Source organism: Schistocerca serialis, chromosome 6 (assembly GCF_023864345.2).
Source record: "Schistocerca serialis cubense isolate TAMUIC-IGC-003099 chromosome 6, iqSchSeri2.2, whole genome shotgun sequence".
Lineage (NCBI taxonomy): Eukaryota > Metazoa > Arthropoda > Insecta > Orthoptera > Acrididae > Schistocerca > Schistocerca serialis.
Genome location: NC_064643.1, coordinates 376,455,520 through 376,480,679, shown reverse-complemented (window position 1 = coordinate 376,480,679; position 25,160 = coordinate 376,455,520). Strand labels below are relative to the sequence as shown.

The window sequence follows — 25,160 nt, the reverse complement described above, 5'->3', positions numbered from 1 at the left end:
TGCTACAGTGTTAACCCATCAGCAAGACACTGGTTAAGTTCAAACAATAGGAAGCAGGCTGCAAACACAGACCAAATACATTTTAGCCTGATGCCACTGGCTATAGTCAAATGGGCTGCTAACAGTGCCCAATAATACAGCACATATGTCCAGAGTACTATTTGAACACTGTGAGCGACCTGACATTTTGTTGTGGTGCATTGGCAATGAATAACAATCTGAGTGTGACTTCAGGAGCTCTGGTTGAATAAACTGAACTGCAAGGTTTGTGGAGTGAGCTAATAAGTAATTTTAATATGACTTTCCAAAACACAAATCTTGTCTGTGAATAATTTAAAAAAGTGAATTTCCCATGATGTACAAGCTTCAAAAATTTGAAGCGCCTAAGTGAAAGGATATCACCATCAAAACAACAACAACAACTAAAACAACAACAACTACTACTACTACTACTTTGTCAGCAACATTATAGGATCAGTGAAATTCCTTAAAATTGTCTTCAGATGCAGTACAGTCAATGTAAATGGATAAAAATGAAACAATATGAATGGTGCATACAGAAATGTCACCAAAACAACAATGGACACTTAACACATGAAAAATATTTGTAGCATTACAGACAGGTTAGTATGTTATTGATTAAATAACATGAATGTAAGAGCAAACTTCATATTACAAATAGATTATAAACAAGTATCTGCTCTATGTTCTTAAATTTTATCCTTTCCTAGGATTGAAGTTCTTTGTCAATGCATGCTAGTATTTCTCTTAACCTCACACATGGGATAAGATGCAGTATAAAGTGCACGGAATGTCTATTGTAAGGGCACCACTTAAGGAAAAGTGAAAAGGCACAAGTGACAAATGGATGTGGCAAAGACAAAGGCAAATTAACCAGTAGATATTGTGTTGTAACTAGAGATTTATGTGATTAGGTATCAAACAAAATGTAGAAAATGGTGGAGAGATTAATGATGAGATGGATTCTGGTACAGAGATACAGCAATGTTACTGTCATACTTTGACTGCAAAATCTGCTTATATAGAATTGGATTGTTATACAAAGAGATGATGATCAAAATATTAAAAAGAGGTGAGACATTACTCCCCCTCCCCAATGATAGATTAAACAAAAGTCCAACCAGACCCCTGAGATATCAAAAAAGTAAAGATTGAATCTTCGTTGTATTCAGATGACAATGAGGACGGGTGCAAATAGTAATATTAGCTTGCAGTAATTCAATAATGCTGCATAGCATTATTTTTAACAGCAAATTGATTTTATTAACTCTGCACATTGATTTCATGATTACGCTATCTTTGAATAATAATGAAAGTACGGCCATATGGGGTACGAACAATTTATGATTGGAATGAGAATGTCTTGGAAGAAAAGACAGCATGTTATTTTGATGGAGGGTCATCAACAGAAGCAGAAACAGAAGTAACTTCAGGCACGCCACAGGCAACTGTGTTACGTCCATTGCTGTTCATGTTTTATGTTAACGATGTGGTAGACAATATTAACAATGACCTCAGACTTTTGAAGATAATGCAGTTATCTATAATAAAGTACTGTGTGACCAAACCTGCTGAAATATCTGATCACATCTTGATAAGATTCCATAGCAGTGCACAGATTGGTAGCTGATTTAAACATATGAAAATGCAAAATTGTGCAGTTCACAAAATGAAAGTTGTGGTACTGAGTGACTACAATATCAATGAATCACAATTAGAATCAGTCAACTCATACAAATATTTGGATGCAATAATTTGTTGGAATATGAAGGGGAATGTTCACATATGCTCAGTTATAGGTAAGGAAGGTGGCAGACTGTGGTTCATTGGCAGGATACTGGGGAATTGAGTCTGTCTACACAGGAAACTGGATACAAATCACTTGTTCGTCCCATCTTAGAATACTGCTCAACCAGAACTAACAGGTGAAACTGAACATATATACAAGGTATCCATATTTAAAGTTCCAATTTCAAAACACTGTAGAAAGAGAACCACCACTCGGAATGAAGTCAAATCTGTACAGCATATTACTGATGCAGGGGGAAACGTCACAGGAAAAACCAACAGATGTATACATATGCCTGTTGCTCAGTTTGCATTTGAGAGGATCATGTGCTGCTGGTAAAGTTATTTTCCAAATTGGTGACTGTGCACCAGTAGCCCTGTAGAAGTCCAAGACACTCAAATGTACAAAAGAAGAGAGAGAGAGAGAGAGAGAGAGAGAGAGAGAGAGAGAGAGAGAAAGAGAGGCATTGGTCCAATATCTGCTAAGGATCTGAAGAAAACGATTACAAAATTCGAAAAGTAGTGAAGTGTAGGCATGCAGTGCACAGGGAATTACCTGAATATTGTACATGCCTGTGATGACGGTGCATAAAATCTTACAAAACATCCTGCATTCCTATCCACATAAAATCACCTATGTTCAGGAGTTGCTCCCTGCTGAACTGCCAGCAAGACAAATGTTCACTCTGGAATTTCTTGCTCGCATGGTAGTGGACAATGGCCATGAAACTTTCTGTGGACAGACAAAGTCCATTTCCATCTGCAAGGACATGTCAAATGTAGATCTGTAGAATATGGGCATCGGAGAATCCACAAACGCATCAAGTGATGCCATTTTATTATGCAAAGGTGACTGTGTAGTGCAGGTTGACAGTATCGTTTATGAAGGGCCATATTTTTTCCACGATATGCACCCTGCGGATCCTGGTACCTCTACCATCATTGGTAAATGCTATGAGAGTCTTCTGTGTACTGATGTCACTCCAACGCTTCAACAGCATGACTATGTGAGTAGGACCGTTTTTATCTACCATGCCTCTCCTACACACATTGCACAGCCTGTGAAATGGCTGCAGCAGAGGCATTTCAGAAATGATAGAATTATCAGCTGTCATTTCTCTACAGCCTGGTCATCCAGGTGACCCCCTCTTAAGGCATGTGACTTTCATATATGGTGTAATTTGAAAGACATGTTTAGTGCTCCGATTATGAATGTGGCTGAATTGAACACATGCATTGCACAACACATTCTGCATGTAACCCCTGAGACACTTCAGTCTGTTGTGGAATGTGCTGTTTCTAAATTTCAACTTGTGGCAGGAAACAGTGGACAGCAAAATGAACATATCTTGCACCAGTCTCATCAAAATCACAAATCAATGTCACTTTGTTTTTTGTATGGTTTTTGGCCTCAGGACAAACACTGATGGCATTTTGCTTTTTATGCTGTTTTTGGCCTCAGGACACTTAAAAACTGATTTTTCCCATGTGGTACAACCTTGCTGTGCTGTGGTGTATGAGTTTACCTAAATAACAATGTCACAACTGTTGACTGCTGAACTTATGCAATCTTGCACATTGAACAGTACTGATAGTGTAATGTGCAGCTCAAACCATAGCTATCATATTGCAATTTATCTGTCATTTGTAGCCAACCCCATTTATGTTAAGATGAGTGAAACGCCATCTATTTGACGTCATTCTGAGCAGCGTTTTGAACTTGACTTGGTAAACTCTCGATGATAGATGCCAGTTATCCCACAAAAGCCTACTCACAACATTTCATGAACTGGTATTAAGTGAAGAGCCTACAGATATTCTTTAGCTCTCTGTGTGTCGCACCTATAGGGAATATGAAGACAGGAATACAGTGCTCACAAATGCAAATTCTTCAATAGGAATTATTTAGTTCTATGGATAGGAGGCAACATTTATGAATGAATATGCCTTCTGAACCCACCATACTGTAGTGTTTCCAAAGCTGCATCAATATTACTGCAAATCGCAGGCGGGAAGCAATGGCATCCATTGTTCTTTGAAGAAGGTTCAAAAATTTCTCATGTTATGAGGTTAAGCATTGCCCCACTGAAATATGGTATGTGCAGTTGCTAGAAGACAGAGTAGCACCTTGAACTCTGAAGCCTCCTCAGTGTAGGGATTACTGTTCTCAATATGCAGCAGTAGCATGCTGCAACCATGGACATCCAAACCATCACATTAGGCAGTTTGAAATGTTGATAAAGATTGTTGTTGTCACCAATGTAGCATAATACATGTATCCAGCCACCACTGTAGCTCAATATGAAGCGAGACTAATGAGAGGATGCTACATTTTGGCACCTTGTATGTGGATACCTGTGTTCATTTGTCCACTGTAGCATGGTGTGTGTGGTTCCTTGACAACAGCTGATACACAATGGCATGTGTGGCACCAGTCGAACCAGCAGAATATGACAAATTCATTTGCCAGTATCCTCTATACTGACAAGACAGACAGACATTTGTGAATTCACGGCCCTGATAAAATGTCATTTGGCTTCATTATTTTGTGGCTGGGGGAGGAGGAGAGAGGGAAGGGGAGGGGGGAGGGGAGCATAGACTTAGTGGCTTACTGTCCAGCTGTTGTAACCACACATGGTACCCTGTCATGATGTCTTGCGGCGAGTTCATACAGAAGTTCAATAATATTTAAATAAATCAGCGTAATGTGATAAAAACAATTCATCGTAAACAGTTTATTTCACCAAATATTAACATTGATGAATGACAGACTTTCACAAAACATAAGCTTCTCCACAACAGTATATTCTAGTACTGAGTACAATCTGACATTCACTAGTTCACTAGCTCCAACTTGATGAAAATTACTGAAGCTTCAGAATGTAAAGTAAACACATAACTACATTAAAAGTAGAATTCATATAATTCGGAGCAACAGTGTAACACTGCACTCAAACGTGCATCAGCTGATCCCTGATCAATATATAAATTTCATGGCAAAAATATTCTGTCACTATAGTAGTGTAACTCAAACTCTGAATCTACATCTTTAAAACAAAGTGACACAGTTCCGCTGCCTATGACTGCATACGAGCAACTGCACCAGTCCGTTGGGTGTCAGCCTTAGTCTACTGTCACTCCTAGGTTGTACAAAGCTTCTTAAGAACCCCCAGCATTCAAATTATATTAGACATACATTTAAGATGTATATATGCTGTATTCATTAATACAATAAAACTAACTCGTTTTAATAAAATGCGAATACACGTCAGTCTTAGTAACATTGGTCTGCATTACATGCTACATTCTACTGTCTTCTTTCAATAAGGTATCTGGCAGAACCATTCACTTGACTGCCTTTTGTATCATTTTGTACCAGTCATCAAATAATTAGATGAATGTATAACAGAATATCAATTTTACCAAACTAAATTATACTACATTACAACATAATGATGCCACGGGATCAGAATAGGGACAGGGTAAGTCATATTGGTTGCTTTATACAGGTTTTATTGTCTACAAAGTCCACTATCATGTTATTCCAGCTTCCGTAGCCAAATTGTACAGAGTGTGTGTGTGTGTGTGTGTGTGTGTGTGTGTGTGTTTGTGTGTGTGTGTGTGTGCGTGTGCGTTTTTTGTCTATTTTTGACAAAGGGCTTGTTTGACGAAAGCTCCCTTTCTGACAGTCTTTTTGTTGTGTCTATCGGCAACTCAGCATCTCTGCTATACAGTGAGTAGCAACTATCCTTTTCATAATATTGTTACATTCCATAAAGGATTTTCCATTGTCTGATAACTTTTGTTATGCATGACTCTGTAGCTTCATGTGTTTAGCTGCTGTTGATCTTTGTCTGTCAGATTAGAAACACTGTAATTTTTATAATTTTTATTGTACAATTAAGTGGCTTATATCACTATACTGTCTCTGTCTTTTGGACTATGTAGAGCGAATGTAGTGCAAATAGTTTCCATGACTGTGTTTTTAGCAGATGATTACTGAATACATGCCTTGTATGACCACAAGGCAGCCAAAACCTTATGCCAACTCTTGTCTACTCATTACTGTGGGGGAAAACCAACCAGTAACTCTGCTCCTTGCCACCTCCTGACTTTTTATAACAGTCTGCTCTGTCGACTAGCTATGGTGAAGACCACTGACATCACTTGCCCACACCTGTTAGTGTGGCCTTTAAAAGTCGCATTATCAATCTTGCATTTTGTACAAAGAGTTCCAAGCTCGACACTAACACCAACACCAACTTCTGTTGCATTAAACACTTGCAGTCACATTTCCTCTTTATTTGGCAACTTTGCAATGGATGTGCTTGGCATCAGACTGAGCCTTCTTGCTATGTGGGAGATTGCTTCTGGGCTTCACAGTACATCATCCTTTTTGCAAATTTCTATCACTTACTGATGGTCCTCTGCTTTAAACATCCTTCAAGTTTGGATTCTTTCGCACTATTCTTTCTTCATGTCACAATTTTCACAAACATTAGTGTGCTTTTACAATGTAAACAGAAGTTTGAGAAAGTTTTTCTGACCTTCATTTTATCACATCAACTGCAACACTGTATGTAAGGCCTTCTCAAATCTGAAAGTGGACTTGGAAGTGTTAACGAATTATGAGCAGGCTATATGATGAAATACAATATGAAAATCAGTAACACTAAGGACATGGTAAAGAAATCTACAAGAATGGCGAGGAAGGTGCCATCAGCAGACTTAATGAAGAAATGCTCTCAAAAGGGTGAAGGACTTTCATTATTTAAATAACATTATCAGCTATACTGTACACTGTAAAACATAAATATGATCTACAACACATGAAAAGAAAGATTTTTAATATAAAGAAAAGTCTGTTAAAAGTTAAGGTTGTATACCATCCATCAGAGAAGTACCTCGTCAAAAGTTGCAAGTGGAATACTACAAGCTATGAAGCAGAAACTTGGACTCTACAAAAATAAGAAAGTAAGAAAATAATTCTTTATCAGTGTTTTTCTGATGGGCGTAGAAATACCTTGGGACAGCACACCAATGAATGTGGAGTTGCAGAAATGGTTCTCGTGCATGATGTCAAATGTCATGAAATCCCCTCAATATTTCATTGACACAACTGACTGACATCTTCAGTTGCAACAAACTGAGCTATGACAGATGCCTCTTATTTATGCCAGTCTACATAGGAAATGCACAGATGCAAATGTCCTATATCTGGTGGCCAATATCAAAGATTTCCTATCAGTAGCAGGGAGGACAGTTACATCATCTGTTGAGTGATGAACCAAGGACTTTGGTGTGCACACGAATGCTGTTGTTTCTATTGTGTGCTGCCACTGGTCACCACAGCACCCTCTTTTGGAAGCCACATGCTGAAGTACACATCCATTCCTGATGAGTCAACAGTCTCGCCATTTTCATCTGTATATTTACGTCACCACTGACGCATCTTCTCTTGTATGACCAATAGTTTCCCTTAGTGGCTACTGTGACTTTAATATTGCCAGCAGTGGACATTATGGTGTGCTATGTTGGAATCCTGTATCTGTTCAAAAGATTTCTGGAGCTGCAAACATCTGGGACAGCCGATGGCAGGTTACAGAAACGACAGCCACTGCACATACACACAAGTCCTTGGTTCATCATCCACAGGTGGCATAGTTGTCCTTCCCATTTTCTATCAGGAAATTTTCAATACTGGCCACCAAATTTGGTGACTTCACACCTGCAAATTTCCAGTTTAGACTGCTATAAATAGGACACGCCATCTGTAACTCTGCAGTGCGTTCGTCGCAACTTACGATATTAGTCAGGTGCGCTGATGAAATATTTTGGGGATTTCACAGTGATATCCAACATTTTGCCTGAGAACCATTTCTGTAACTAGTCTGTTTGGAAAGCCTGAAGCAACATGAATTTTGAGCTGTTTGTAGTAGTATTGTAGTAGTAGTAGTAGTAGTAGTTGTTGTTGTTGTTGTTGTTGTTGTTTGGTCAGCACCAAGGTCACTAGCATCCTTACTAAAATAGTGAGATGAAAGGGTTTAAAATGTTGAAAGTTGCATTATACTAGAAATGTAACTCACTCTGCTCCATTCCAACTTGCTTTCACTCACTTTTTCAAACAGAAGTACACAATATACAAGACTTAGTCTACAGTCAGTCTGTATAATCTATTGTTAAATGACATGTACAATAATAACACAATACCTAAAATAATTCATCAGCAGACTGACTGATTGATCACTCAAAATATGTGAGAACTAACTACCCAGAAAATACATTAAAATCATCTACCTAATACCTTAAGTATAGCATCAGATGCTATGAAGAATCTCATGAAACATTCATTTCATTGCCTTCTAACATAAGAAGTTAAATCAGTTGTTGAGCACCTACAGGCCTCCTGACTTGGTGAAAAAAACATACCATTAAAATGTGCCTTCAGATATCTGTGTGGCACAAACACTATACTCTGGTGGGTGCTCTCATTAATCTGTTTGCAAACATAGGAGCACAGTTATATCTAGTAAAACATCAAGAAGAGGAGAAAATAGGGTGATCGCCATTTTTACAGTGATTTTCATTGTGCACCTACTTTTAAGAGATGAAGAAACAAAGATGCCCCAAGACAGCTGTTTGTGGAGGATATAAAGAGCTGGCCTCTATATTATTTCATTAATCAGCTAGTTACAAAAACAAAATACCTACAACAGAACCGTTGTAACATCCTGCTTCCCCCTCCCACCCCTACCCCACTGAAAAAGAACTGAGAATACAACTGCATACAATCCCTGTATGATAGCCCAGTTCTGTAAGATATTGGAAGTTGTGTTGAAAACAATCCTGACATCAAAAAAAGAGTCGTGCAAGATAAATGAAAGTTGGTAGGGACATTTCTACATCTTAAAGATAATTTCTATTCAAATTTTGCACTAGTCACATAAGAGTGGCACTAGTAGCATCACTATGAGGATGCAAATCAGGTTTTCTTCCAATACACACTAACCGTTGTGAGTGTAAGTTACCTTAGAGACTGGATGTGATGAGTTGATATTAGTCAAGAAAGCCTTTAAGGTGACAAAGACATCATTACCAACACCTCACTGAGTTTGAATGTCGTCGTGTAATTGGGCTATCAGAAGCTGTATGTTCCATCCGTGATATTGCACAAATACACTACTGGCCATTAAAATTGCTACACCAAGAAATGCAGATGATAAATGGGTATTCACTGGACAAATATATTATACTAGAACTGACCGGTGATTACATTTTCATGCAATTTGGGTGCATAGATACTGAGAAATCAGTACCCAGAACAACCACCTCTGGCCGTAATAACGGCCTTGATACACCTGGTCATTGAGTCAAACAGAGCTTGGATAGTGTGTACATGTACAGCTGGCCATGCAGCTTCAACACGGTACCACAGTTCATCAAGAGTAGTGACTGGCGTTTTGTGATAAGCCAATTGCTCGGCCACCTTTGACCAGGCGTTTTCAACTGGTGAGATATCTGGAGAATGTGCTGGCCAGAGCAGCAGTCGAACATTTTCTATATCCAGAAAGGCCCATACAGGACCTGCAACATGCGGTCGTGCATTATCCTGCTGAAATGTAGGGTTTCGCAGGGATCAAATGAAGGGTAGAGCCACAGGTCGTAACACATATGAAATGTAATGTCCACTGTTCAAAGTGCTGTCAATGCGAACAAGAGGTGACCGAGACCTGTCACCAATGGCACCTCATACCATCACGCCAGGTGATACGCCAGTATGGCAATGATGAATACACACTTCCAATGTGTGTTCACCGCGATGTCACCAAACACGGATGCGACCATCATGATGCTGCAAACAGAACCTGGATTCATCCAAAAAAAAAGACGTTTTGCCATTCGTGCACCCAGGTTCGTCGTTGAGTACACCATCGCAGGCGCTCCTGCCTGGGTAACCGCAGCCATGGTCTCCGAGCTGATAGTCCACGCTGCTGCAAACGTCGTCGAACTGTTCATGCAGATGGTTGTTGTCTTGCAAAAGTCCCCATCTGTTGACTCAGGGATCGAGACATGGCTGCACAATCCATTACAGCCATGGGGATAAGATGCCTGTCATCTAGACTGCTAGTGATACGAGGCCGTCGGAATCCAGCACGGCGTTCCGTATTACCCTCCTGAACCCACCGATTCTATATTCTGCTAACAGTCATTGGATCTCGAACAATGAGAGTAGCAATGTCACGATACGATAAACTGCAATTGCGATAGGCTACGATATGACCTTTATCAAAGTCGGAAACGTGATGGTACACATTCCTCGTCCTTACACGAGGCATCACAACAACGTTTCACCAGGCAACGCTGGTCAATTGCTGTTTGTGTAAGAGAAATCGGTTGGAAAGTTTCCTCATGTCAGCACATTTTAGGTGTCGCCACCGGCGCCAACCTTGTGTGAATGCTCTGAAAAGCTAATCATTTGTATATCACAGCATCTTCTTCCTGTCAGTTAAATTTTGAGTCTGTAGCACATCATCTTCGTGGTGTAGCAATTTTAATGGCCAGTAGTGTACTTGGCAGGAATGTAGCCACTGTACATGATTGCTTGCAGTGGTGGCCATGAGAATGTAAGGTCATGAGAAGACTGGGCTCTGGGCAGCCATATGGCACTACTAGAAGGAAAGACTACCATGTTCCTTGCTGTGGTGCATTGTACTGTGTCTGTAGCAGCAATATGAGCAGCAGTTGGCACTACAGTGACACAACAAACTGTTGTAAATCATTTACATTAAGGAAACAGATCCTCAAGGACAGCTCTGAAACGGACACCTCAAGGATCGCTCTGAAACAGAAACCTCAAGGGTAGCTCTAAAACAGACACCCTGTTGTGTGCATTCCAAAACCCCAGACCACTGTCGTTTGCGATTTCAACGATGTCAAATGAGAGCTCACTGGAGGGCCAACAAGAGATCTTTTGTGTTTTCTGATGACTGCCTCGGTGCCAGTGATGGCCATGTGTTGGTTAGGAAGAGGCCAGTTGAGGACCTACACACAATCTGTCTGTGTGCTAAACCCACTGGACCTACACCTGGAGTTATGGATTGGGGTGTGATTTTCTATGACAACAGGAGCGCTCTCGTGGTTAACTCTCGCATCCTGACTGCAAATCTGTATATCAGTCAAGTGATTCAACTTGTTATGCTGCCATTCATGAACAGCATTCCAGGTGGTGTTTTTTAACAGGATAATGTTCAATCACATACCGCTGTTGTAACCCAACATGCTTTATAGTGTGCTGACATGTTGCCTTGGGCTGCTCTATTGCCACACATAGCACATATGGGACACCATCAGATGACAATTCAGGTGTCATTCACAACCAGCATTAACTGTCCCTGTATTGACCAACCAAGTTCAACAGACACAGAACTCTATACCACAAATTGACATCTGGCACCGGTACAACACCTTTTGCATGCTTGCATTCAACATTCTGACAGTTACACCAGTTATCAATGTACCGACTTTTCAGATTCTCAATGGCTTTTCTTGTGTTTACATTCCTGAAATGTTAAACCACTTAACTATTTTACCTACACAAATGTATTCCAGAAACTTCATTACTCTACATTAATTATTTTTTCCTCATCAGTGTGTTATGAAAGGGATCAATCTTAACGTTAGAGGAGCTCTTTTCTTAGAAAAGTGTATTCTATCAACTATATTAGCTGCAGTTCAAATAATATGGTCAAAGCAAATTCTGCATAAACTTCAAACTCCTTTCCTCATGTGCAACAAATCTAAAAGAAATATTACAGTTTACTTTGTTGTAAACTCAGTTGTCCAAATCAAGAATATCAGTAATTTAGTATTGGAAATTACTGGTGCAAAATGATTTACAAGAAGAGGATAAAGATGGGAAATTAAATACCTGATTATTACGCACTGATTTTCATTATCTATTAACATGTTTCTGTACATCTCATCAGCTAATGCATAGATATGTGGCGGGTTTTCATATGGTGCCTGCAAAAATTAAATAGCAATTACCTTTCATTTACCCAGAGAACAGTCATGAAACATTTGTAAGAACATTATCAATTAGTATAACACAAGGAAGGCAATTTGTGGTGAGAAATGAGTCAGTAGAAGATATATAGAAAATGAAAAATAAACATATATTTAAAAAAAAAAAAACTACATCTCTGTCTTGAACTGCTTCACTGCATTTTCAAACAACCAACTCATAAGGAACAATACGAGAGAAGGAAAGTTGCTACTCAAAAGAAAGTTATACTGCATATTCGTTATCAGAAAAATTCCTATCATGAAACCAAGTTTCATCTCTTCCAAAATTTAATCAAATGCAGTGTTGATAATATACACAGTTCAGTCACATTAATGCAACCACCCCCTATATTCGACATCAACATGAAATAACCACTCACAGACAGCAGGTGGCAGCACTAGCTGTGGAGGGTATATAAGGCAGGTTTGGGGACACATGAAACAGTGTAGTCACTGTCATAATGTGGTAACTGAGTGATTTACCTGGCATCCAAAAGTGCATGATCATTGGTTTCTGGACCAAGGGTGGAAGAATTTCAAGAACAGGTAAGTTTGCAAACTGTTTACATTCTGCTGTGGTTCTAACATGAGTGGCAAAATTATTGTTGTTGTTGTGGTCTTCAGTCCTGAGACTGGTTTGATGCAGCTCTCCATGCTACTCTATCCTGTGTAAGCTGCTTCATCTCCCAGTACGTACTGCAGCCTACATCCCTCTGAATCTGCTTAGTGTATACATCTCTTGGTCTCCCTCTACGATTTTTACCCTCCACACTGCCCTCCAATACTAAATTGGTGATCCCTTGATGCCTCAGAACATGTCCTACCAACCGATCCCTTCTTCTAGTCAAGTTGTGCCATAAACTCCTCTTCTCCCCAATCCCATTCATTGGCATAATAGAACCATCCAAAGCTGTTCTGAGGCAACAGTGGTGCAGCACAGGCCATAGATGAGAGAGGTGAACTACGGTTATGGAGACGTGTATGGGCGAACAGACATGCAACTGTTGAGCTACTGACCAGCCAGATGAACCAAAGAGCTACCAACAGTGTCTCCTCAATGAACATTTACTAAACATTGCTGTGTATGGAACTCTGGAGCAGGCACCTTGTTCATGTACTCTAGCTGACTGCTGTTCATCAGTGATGAAGGCTGGAATTTCCGGACCAATGCTGCAACTGGACATCCACTGAGTGGCGACAGGTGGCCTTTTCAGACGAATCATGACTTTTGTGATATTCCCTCGATGATCTCGTCATTCTGGAAGGCACACTGGATCAACACAAGTACGCACCTGTCCTTGGGGACAATGACTGCCTCTATATGCAGCTTGTTTTTCCGTGGCACAATGACATCTACCAGCAGGACAAAGCAACATGTCACGCAGTTCATAGCATGTGTACATGGTTCGAAGTGTACCAGGATGAGTTTACCATTCTTCCGTGGCCACTAAACTCAAATCAATAATCTGAGGGACCATCTCAGTCGGGTTATTTGCACCATGAATCCTCAATTGCGAAACCTAGTGCAGCTGGGCACAAAACTGGACAGCATGGCTCTACATCCCTGTCTTTAACTTCCAGAATATCATTGACTCTCTTCCTGCAAGTCTTGCAGCAATTCACACTGCGAAATTTGGTTATTCAAGCTTCTGACAGGTGGTCACATTAATGCGACTAGACAGTATAGTAATTTCACCTAATAGCTAGACACAAATTACATAAGCAACAAGTTCACACAAAAATCTTTTTAATATAACATGTTTTTTAAAAAACATAAAATAATTTCTCCTAGCCCCATACAGAATCCTAACCCCATGCATATAGTCATGAAACTTCATGCATGTGACTTTTTAATAGCTATGACAATACTTGTAAAATTTATAATGATGATTGTCAGGAACATGCAATAATAACTGATGAATGAACAGTTCACATAAATCACAAACAATTTTATTGCACTGCAAATGATATGAAATGTTGGGACTTTTCCCAAGAACTACACTCTACACTCATTATCTATTTCATGCCCTACACATTTTTAGATTTAAATTTTACAGCTAGCTCATCAGGAGTTAAAAATTAATTGCGAAATTTGTACTGAACAAACAAACAGACTAGAAAGTGACCTAATAAAAACCTCTTAAAACTAATTAGTCATGAAATAACAAACATAGGTAAATCACTGAGAAGAGTTGTTATCCAGTATTATTAGCCATAATAAAAATTAAGAATAAGTTTAGTGCTCCACTTACAAGTTTTGCATAGTACTGCCAAGAGGATGAAAGGGGATGTGCCAACAGCTGACCGCAGTTTACCAATGAGAGGCAGATTACATATCTCTTAGATCACATGTTTCTTAGTAATGAATTGAGGTTAACCTTTGATGTCCTTATCACAATGTTATAAGTGCAGTCTTCAGTCCAAAGACTGGTTTGATGCAGCTCTCCCCACCAGTCTATTCTGTGCAAGCCTTTCCCCTCCTCTGCACAACTACTACAACCAACATCCATTTGAACCTGCTTACTTAGTCAAGCCTTGGTCTCCACCTACAATTTTTAGCCTTAACCCCCACACTTGCCTCCATTACCAAAAAAAGATTGCTTGATGACTCAGGGTGTGTCCTATCAACAGGTCTCTTCTTTTAGTCCAGTTGTGCGATAAATTTCTTTTCTCCCCAATTCGGTTCAGTACCTCTTAATTAATAACCAAATGTACCCATCTAATCTGCAGTATTCTTCTGTTGCACCAAACTTCCCTATTCCCCTTTGTCTGAATTGTTTATCATCCATGTTTCACTTCCTTACAGAGCTTCACTCCAGGGGAAAAAAAACCCTATACTTCTTGATCACAATACAACCTTGATAGGTGCAATGTAACCAAACAAATACATAAAAAAAGAAAATAGATTTTACAAGAATTTTAGTTGGAAATATGCAGTAGCTAATTTGGAAGCCTGAATCAAAGACACTGTAATGGCATCAATTTAAGCAGATTCCTTCAGTCCCAATGTAATCACAACCTCATGTTTCCCTATATATTCCAAGGAACAGCATGGGACAAGACACAAACTATGAAGTACATTGAAAGCTTTCAACATCACCCTTAAAAACATACAGCCCCTTTATTCACCTCTCATTTACGTAAAGCCATGTTTCCAATAGTTATGTGAAACTGCCTGTTGGCAAACAACATTCAGCAGATAAAAATATCCCATCTTGCACTTCCCCTTTCCTTAACTATAACCTTAACAACCATTAATTATTGAAATACCAAAGGCTATCTCAATACATCCAACTTCCCCTAATCTTTACAATTTTAATCTCCTTGTCGAAGCCAGGATAAAAACTCAATTTTCAGATGAAAAATTTCAGACAAAATACAATCATCTTAGTTTAATAACATATAAAATCCCTTAAAGGCAAAATCAAATTTGCTCTGCAAAATTTAATGGAGAAATATTAATCTATCAGCATTTCCTTAAATACTGCCAAGGCCTTTGATTGTGTCAATCATAAAAATTTACTACAGATAGTACAGTGATACAGACTTATCTGTGACCTTCACCTCTTGCAACTGGATGAAAGAAAGCAAACAGTAAAACTGAACTACACAAATCACAGCCTAAGCTGCAACTCAGTACAAGCATTATTGTAAAAAAGGTCTATTGCCATTTTATACCCTAACAAATGCAATACCTATTACCTCAAATGTGAAGTTTTACAGTGTATTTGACAGCAGTTATTGCTGGTTTCCTGCAGGCTTGGCAACACCACGTGCACAAGAACAGATTCTTCAACCATACTTGATGTACACAAATGTATCTTCTGGACTCAAGATGATTAGATGTGGTAACCTTGCCGAATTCTACACTGTGCACTCATACTTAAGCTCAAAACATGAAATGGCTTTAGAAAACAGCAGTAGTTATCCTCTTGTTGCTCCACAAGGCTGTGACCTAGGTATTTTAAGACATTTAAAGATAGTAGCATTCATGCCATCAGCTCTTTTTACACATGGTAAACAACTCAATTGTCATAAAACAGGTCTACCACAATCATCGTCACGAGTTTCAGCCTGCAGTACAGGTTGCCTAATAACGGAAGAAGAATGGTTAAAAGCAACATAAGCTGTCCCTCTGAAGTAACTACTGTTACTTGCAGCAGTTCACATTTCCAGCATGTCATAATGATGATGTAACTGACAAGTGATTGTTACAGCCTAAGATAAATTTGTGAGGAACAGAGACAAATGCTTGAGACCCTTTCTCAAGAACACCATGTCCCTACCACAATGCTGTGTGGATCATTACATCTTGTAAATCTTACATAATTTTCGATAATGTCCAAAGAGGCAAAATTTTTAAGTAAAAAGAGACTTGCATAAGAAAATGTTTCACAAAATTTATGGGGGATGTGAACCGAGGCATAAGAAATACTATTCCTGCAAATACTTTGTGTTATGTGTTATATTCACCTCAGGAATTGGCATAAGTACAACAGATATGTCATCTATCTATCATTCTCTCATGGGGTAGTTACAAACAGCTGTTAATACAGCACCCCCCTCCCCCCAACCAACCCCTCCCTCCAGTATTCTTGATGTCTCATGGCGAGTGATGCAAAATGCCTAATAGCAGCACTGCCTTGTTCTATACTATTAACTCATCATATTTCCAATGACTATAATATTTTGTCACAATGCTTTCCTATTTTTCAATATTTCCAGGACAATAAGTGATCTTGCAAAGGCAGGGAGGGACCGTGGGTGGACCAGTATGGTTGGAGTTGGTTGTAGGCTTCACTTAAATCTCTGCGTGAGCATTATTATCCATCTTCAGGGTGGCTACTCAAACTTGGAAAAGAAAAAAAGATTTCCTGAGGATTCCAGGTGTCAGGAGGAAGGTGGTGTCAAGAATGTCAAGAAGCTCCTGACAAAAAAATGGCGAGTGCCACGGGTAAAGGGGGGGGGGGGGGGGGTTGCACGTGGCAGAATACCATAACAATGACGACTTTTCTTGCCTCTCAGTGGAGCTATACACCAGCCATAAGCCGTATTTAACAGCAGTTTTTAAACATCAATAATTTATATATGATAATATTCATATAATTAATATGCTCTGAAGTAATAAGTATTTTAAAAAATTTTGATTCATAGAACTCAATAAAATTCAATTTCAATGCTAAGTTAAAAACACAGAATTCCCTAAGATTTTATGAAATTCTATGACATTTCACTGATTTTTCCAGGTAAAATATAATTCACTGAGAATTCCAGGTTTTCAGGAAGAATCGCCACCCTGGTCTTGTGTAATGACCATTGCTGGGTGCACTCTCGGCCTGTAGCTGCAGGGGATTCCACACACAACTTATACTGACAATCTTTGTCGTTATTGATGACATTCTTGAGGATTTTTATTTCTACAGATTCATTTACTACACTTTCCCAATAATTGCTAGCTCAGCACAGTAATTTGGGTTTTCTAAATGTCAAATGTGTGTTCTGTGTTCCCCATGAAGTTTCAAGATACAGTGCTGTATTTGACCAATATATTGGTGGTCAAACTCAATTAAGATGCTATATATTCCTGATACGTGAAGTCTCAGTGGATCCTGCACAAAGCTGAGAAAATCTTTTGTCTTTGGTGGTGGCTGGAAGACAATTTTGGTGTTGCAGTTTACAAACAGCACCATGATCTTGGCTGAGAGTGGCCCCATATAGGGAAGAAAAGTGAGCTTATGGGCTGCTACATCTTTCCTTTCTTTAACATCCTTCTAATCTGGACTTCTCTGTATACATTTCAATAGAACACTTCCTTCAGATGTTGCGGCTCAGCTGGGAAGCTGCTTTTCACAGATGTCACACGCCCTATGTACCAGAATGGTTATCACTGAATGCCTCTCACATGATGGTGCCAACTCACTGCTGTGCTGAGCCAATGGCTGTTGGCAAACATAATAAAGAATCTATAGAAATAAATAATGATTCATGAGAACCAAATGAAGCTTGTTAACTACACTTGGTGTGGAGTCCCGCAATAGCAGCTACAGGCCTAGAGAACACTCAGCAAAGCCCAAAATATGAGTTGGATCCAGAATGTTGGAGCAGAAATCCAAGCAATGCATCCCACCCTCCTCCCCAACCACACAAGACACTGGTACTCACAGTAATGTGTAGGGGATGGCTGTCCATGTGTATAAATATAACTACTTCTGCAATATCTCGAAAATTTGCCAAAAGATGATGATTATGACATTAGTTACAACAGTGTCACCTAGCTGGAAATGCCCAAGAGCTTATGACCAGTAGTACACATTGGGAAAATTCCCATTGACACATAATAGTAATATGTTTGTGTAATATGTTAATTTAAAACTACTGCTCATGGAGAAAGAAGGGAAGGAATTCTAGGTACAGCCTTTCGTTAAGAATCATCCTCATGTTCACTTTGAATTATTTGAAAAGCAGCATAGTACCCACAATTTGGATTAAGAAATGACCAAGTCCTTATATACACGATTTCCTATTTCAGCCACAGACCAAAGAAAGTTCCATCATCACAATAAAGATCAAGCTGTTGACCTTGAAGTGGTTTCAGAAACAATGCCATTAACAGTTTTAAAAATAAATAACTGTTTAATGCTAAAGTGGAGACAAAGCTGAAAAGTGACTCTTCAGTTGTAAACTTCAAATTCAATGCCAGGAAGCACAAAAACCAAAACACATTTTTCATGAAAACTTCAAGAAGAAAATGGGCACAGAAAGGACCAAATATAATTAAAATTAAGTTCACTATGTACTGCCAAATAACAAACAAATTATGGATGTTTTCAGGTCTTGAACCACTTCAGGAATTCTGGTGACCACAAGTTCTTACGATTCAAAATAAAACTGTACACTGTAATGACACATTCCTATGCAGAGACATACGATATCTTAAAAGCTGCGCCAAAGATAAATTGAGAGGCATGTATATTATAATCTTTGTAAAGTTCACATTGGATTCTCTTTTGTTTGATACTCCAAGGAGCTAAGGGACACTTTCGATTGTTGCCTTGTGGAGGATGGACGTGATTTTTGGACTGTGCGGAAAGGCAGCCATGTGGTTGGTAATTATGGTTTGTGCGATGAGCACAGCAAGTCTTATTGTGTTGTGAATAAAAAATAGTGAAAAGTATCGAAGTGTTACGAAAATTATTTATAGCGACGTAGCATAGTATTCCTTGGTTTCCACCGTCTTCGTGAAGTGAACCGATGCCGACTCATGATGGTACACACGGTCAACAAAGAGAACATCGATGGCGACTAATGAATTAATATTGTGGCAGAAGGACCAATTCTACGTCTAAGGTGAGAACTCTGATTAAATCAACAATGACGTGGAATTTAAAATGTAAAATGTTTTTTATTTATTTCGCCACACTGGCGACCGCTGACAGGGACAGTGCTGGTGGAACAAAGAGTAAGTACTTCATTGTTGTGCTACAAATGTACTTGTACTAATTACTGTTTCTCTGTTACATGACGCACATGGAAAATGACGAATAAAGTGAAACAATATTAACTGTATAAACGGATGGCACAATAACCAGAAGGAACAAGGACAAGGATTTACAAAACTAACGTAATCGTGAGTGATGCAGTTCAGTCGGAATTAAGGTAGGAAAGCGCAAACGCATGCAGTGGCTGCACCTTGGCTTAGCTCCACTTAAAGCACAACCTTTTCCTGTCCATATTAAAATCCTGGTAGTGTTTGTGGCAACACACAATTACACTTTGATAATTACTTTTTTATGTTCAACAATCGCAGAATTAGAAGACGTAGTGCGCCATCTTGTAAATTTCCGACGCGCAACAAATAACAATCGCGAGATATTTTTATTAATTCAACTGCGAGAGAATTTAAAGATTTAGATTAACAGTAAAGTACAGATAAAAATAATATCTTCATAATGGAATCGAAGAACTTTAATTTGACAAATGTTCATGGACACGTCACCGATTCTGACAATAGTGACGTAAATGATGACGCAATTAGTTTTTCAGCACAACATAATGTAGAAGTAAATACAATTCAATTGCACTCCACAGGGATTAACAATAACGAACCACTTGCAAATGAAACCTTGTGCACAGTCGATGAAGCATCGATTACCAGATCAGATGAAAATATTTCGCGTGAAGTCAGTGAACCTAGCCCGGTTTCGATTCAATCAGACCGTGGCAGAGAAACAATGGCAACAAATAATGGCATAAATACAAACACACAAGCTTCGTCAGTTACGCTTGAGGCATTATATAGTCTGATGTCAAATGTGAGCGAGAAACTGGCGAATCTAGAAATAATGACAAACACAAAATTGTCAAACATGGAAATTGGGTTCCAACAGCAGTTTTCAAGTGTAAACACGCAATTTGAAAACATACACAGACATTTCGATCAACGCTTAAATAAACTCACCAATGAAATCGATCAAAAGATCGAAGACAAAGTCATCAAAACCGTCAATAGTGTATACAATGTATTGGCAAATGACTTAGAAAAGAAATTGTCAGATCTTACAACCAAACAGGAACAGGAACTGTCAGAAATAGTAGAAACACACAATCAAACACAAACCGTACAAAAAGAAATACATGAAAACGTACAGGCTATTCAATTAAATTTAACAAGAGTACAGTCCGCATGTGAAGAAATACCTGACCAAGTTAATAAAGTTAACGAAGAAGTCGGTTTTCTGAAACAGGAGACTCGACGTATCAACGCGGACATTATCAAAATAAATGAAACTTTAGAAAACGGTAATGTAAATGAATCAATAACTGACCGGGAAACAAAACTTTTTGAAAAATTAGGTAATGAAATCAAAGTAGCCGAGGACAGAATACGTAAGGAAATTGCTGGTAGACTAAACGTTTCAAATGACTTGCCTACGTCAAGCAACAAGCAGCGCGACACTTATTCGCCCGTGCCAGATTACGATGTCAATAACGCAGAACATCACGCGCCCTGTCCGGCGTATGTGCACGCACCGGCACAGGCAAACAATGGCTATTCGCCAAACGCGGTGCTGCAACAGGCAGTAGGCGTGTCGCCTTGCATCTCGACGATTCTACTCGATGAGAGCCTGTTGAAACATAGACAGTTTCCAGTTTTCTCCACAGAATCCAGAAAAACTCATCCAGTCGTATTTGTAAGAGCATTTAAAAATGTCTTACCAAGAAACTGGACTGAGGCACAGAAGATTAGATATGTAGTAGGCTTCACACAAGGCGACGCACTTTTGTGGGCCACAGACATGGCTGAACAGTGCGTCACCTACGAACAATTTGAACGGGCTTTCTTGGAGAAATATTGGTCTGCTGGGGTCCAAGAAAGACTGCGCCGTGAAGTATTCAACCCACAACCGTTCAACCTCAAAAACGGCGGGTTGAGAAAGTATTTCGAAAAGTACTTGAATAAGACGCGCTATTGGAACAATCCAATACCGCACGTAGATGTTCTCAAAATTCTGAAAAACAAACTACCCGCGAACTTACGCGAAAAATTGGTAACCATACCGGAGAACGACCTTGAATACTTTCTTTCCGTGCTTGACTCAATTGATATAATATACGAAGAAGAGCCGAGCACAGGTAATCGGAATGAATATTCCGGAACCAATCAAAACAACGGTAACGGATATCATTTTAATGGCAGTGGACAAAACCCACACAGTTGGCATCCGTATGCGACAAGGCCAAATAATGGAACCTGGAATTACGGAAATCGGAGGAATTCGGCGCCACAGAGACGTGAAGACCGAAGGTATAGTACAGATTACGGTCCACGCCGGTATGGAAATGATAGAAATCACGTGAATGATTGGTCAGGCCCGCGTGATGAAAGGCGGCACACAAATGAAAATTACAATAGTTACAGTAATAGGAATGACAGACCAAGGAGGAATAGCGACGGCCGGTCGCAAGAAAATGTTGCACGCAGCGGTCCGGAAACTAATTGGCGACAGAATAACCACTCAGTACACTTTGTAGAGGTAACGGACAGTACTGAAGCAACGCCTTTGTCTCCCCCGGTAAACAACAATCGGTCGTAATGAGCCCCCACCGGCCGACCGATTTGACAACAGGGGGCACAAACAAGCACACATTACATCTTAGACAATTATTTTTAAGATATGATTAGGATGCGACCGTAGAAGATGATCTATGTGAAGAAGAGACGAAAGCACCGGACAAGGTAAGTGACCTCGTGCAGGCTGTAATAACAACAAAAAGATAGGAAACGTTACAGAATTTAACATTGGACAGGAAGTACTATTACGTACCCACCCAAAATCCTCTAAAATTAAGGCATTAAACAAAAAGTGGCAGTTTCATTATAATAGACAAACCTCACCCAGGATGTTATCTGTTAGGTAACACACGAACGGGCAAGATGAAAGGGTTATACCCCCACAAGGACATCAAGGAATTTTTTCATTAAAGGTTATATGTTATTTTAGCAAAATTGAAATTGTACAACCTTGGATCACATAGTAAAATTGCTGTCATTAACCCAAGAAACGTGCGAACAACTGGGGGCATATGCCAGCTTAAAAACGCATATTTAACCAAACCTAATGAAACATGTGTTACTGTGAGTCTTAACACTATAAAATAACCCATACGGTACTTTTGTAGTCTAACTCAGTTATTTAAGAGAGGGGAACAAAGACAAATTAGCGCGAAGGTCAGAGTTTGTTCGCTTGAGACGAGCAACAAACCACACGTCGAAGTTGCAATCCAACGCTCAGCTCATGAGCACGCGATAGCTGCATGTCAAGACGAGGTCATTGGCCGCGCTGTAGGCAGCGAGCCGGGGAGAAATCTTCCCCCCTTCCATGTCCGATCAGCTGAGCGTATACAAAGCGCAAAGGCGCATGCGCGGTCGAGTCCAGGTGTCACGTGACTATTACACGATGGTGGCTATCACGAATAATGTTCACCAACAATGCAGAGTTTTCCCCGCACCTACAGTCCAGTCGTGGTACGTAAGCGCTCATGCGCGGAACGTTTAAAAGTTTTGAGACCACTCTTACTATGAGACACAGAGACGAAAGTCATTCAAAAACAAGAAAGGAAAGGGTACACAAGTCTTGTAAATAGTAACTTAGAAAATTTAATTATAAGCTGATATTACGTAATGAAAGTGAACATACAAGTACATACTGGTCATGGACGGTATTGTAATATTGTAATATTATATTATACTGAGTAAAATCTTAGCTTGTACGGAAGGAGAAAGAAAATAGAAAAAAAATAAATAATGCAGATATATAACCGGAAGAAAGGCTATGTACACGAGAACAGCACACAATTACATATAGGGAAAAAGCAGCAAAGAGGAAATCAAAGAGATAACGCATACATTTACATTACACAGTAGATAGCGATTTTCAGAATGAACAACAAGGTAAACGCGGGAATTTTTGTGACTAAGGAAAAGAGTGACACAAGCTTTAAAATAGGGTAATAATAAACAGACCTATGCAGCGTGAGTAATGAACTGAATCGCTCTCAAAACAAATACCTAGGGTTTATAGAGAGAGACACACACATTAACGTTAGGAAACACCTGAAGCACTCAGCAAACAACTTTGTAGAATATATAAGCTATACACGAGGGTACATGTACGAAAGCTAAAGTGTAAAGGAGGAAAATAGGGAATGTTGCGCATTAATGGACTGTAAGGCAGTTATGTATGTAAGAAGAAATATTTAGTTGTAAGTATTATTAGTATAAGGGACGATGCTCAGCACACCCTGAATTATTTTGGAATATTGAAGGAATGGTGCAGGGTACCGAAAAAGGGCCCCACCAGCAAAGTGTATATTATAGTGGTAGATATTTTTTTGTGTATAAACGTATGTATGAACGTGTGAAAGGCGAAAGAAGCCCTGTACATGTACGGAACTTAAACAACGTAGAAGTGTATAAGGAAATTAAACTGTAAGACAACCTCGTATAAACAGGTATACCTAACGTCAGGAAACAACTTAATTAAAACCGTAAGACTCTACGAGTTTACGAGAAAATGCGAAAAACCTGATACAAAGTGTAACATTAGCGATGCTTCACTCATGTATGCAAAAGGAAGGTATGAATTACTTTACCCACTTGAAACATGAAAGGAAAAAATCATGTCAAAATTATATCTTTCACACATATAACAATTTACAGTCACAAAGAATGAAAATGATGTCGCCGCTATACGAGAAACAGGTAAGTAGTGTGATCGACGACCTGTAAGCAAAGGAATCGTCTATAAAATGAATTATGAACAAAAGCGTCGTAAAGAATTTCATGCTGCACTGAAGCTATGAAGGTCTGATTGTTCGTGTACATAGATTTTTATGACAACCGATGCATTAAAATGTCTGTATTTTTTCTCCCATGATAACACAAGACGCCTATAAGCGCACTTTAATTGAAGATGATACACGCAACCAAGGGCGTGCCGCTATTATGAAACTCTGTACATAGTAATAGTAGTTACACCCTGAACTTCAAAATTTTATGTTTATATGTCCATGTTAATGTAGAAAATTTTATTAGAGGTAATGATTTACAAGCACACCAGAACGTGCTTAAGCACAAAACACTGTACATATTAGGGTTATGCTGCATATAAATGATTATTTCGTGCATTTTCAGATTTTATACGCAAAAAACCGTAGCATACACGTAGTCGTTGCCACTACCCTAAGTAGAAGGTAGAAAATTCCCTTCCCAAGCTTCAGTGGAGCGGCTACAGCTGTATTCTCTGCATGCTGATGCATGTCGTTGCGTATGAAGAATACGTAACGGAGGTAAACCTTTACTTATACTCGAGTTCAAGAAGGAAAACAAAGGACTTGTTCCTTCTAACAGATTAATGGAAAAAGGCGAGCGTGTGTGTCAGTAAAATCCAAGACGAAGAAGCCACTATGAGTGGTCAAAAATTTTTTCAATTTTAGTCGATAGTTTTTTCCTGTAGTTAATGTAAACAATGTATTGTATGTATTATATGTTATTCCATTGTATGTGATGTATTTTGTATTTCATGCCAAGTCCCGTGACTTACAAATTATGTGCATTGACCAGAAGTATTGAGGGGAATGAATCTCAGTACAATAGGTAAAAGGGGTTAATGCGAAGAAAAAAAAGTGTAGTGAAAAGGAAGTTTCGATCGCAATACTCGCGGTTAAAGTGGTGTGTGTGTAGAAATTAAAATTGTGCAAAGTAGTGCTACGTTGCAAATGTCAGC

At 39.2% G+C, this 25,160-nt stretch overlaps 1 protein-coding gene across 4 annotated transcripts in view; it reads right to left on the bottom strand.

The window, feature by feature from the left end:
• Positions 1–25,160, bottom strand: part of LOC126485168 (unconventional myosin-Ie-like) — a 416,688-nt gene that overhangs the window by 372,314 nt on the left and 19,214 nt on the right. For all 4 annotated transcript variants that reach the window (XM_050108845.1, XM_050108848.1, XM_050108844.1 and 1 more), the window contains exon 4: positions 11,738–11,832. In XM_050108845.1, the coding sequence (XP_049964802.1) occupies positions 11,738–11,832 (95 nt within the window). The remainder of the gene's footprint in view (positions 1–11,737; positions 11,833–25,160) is intronic.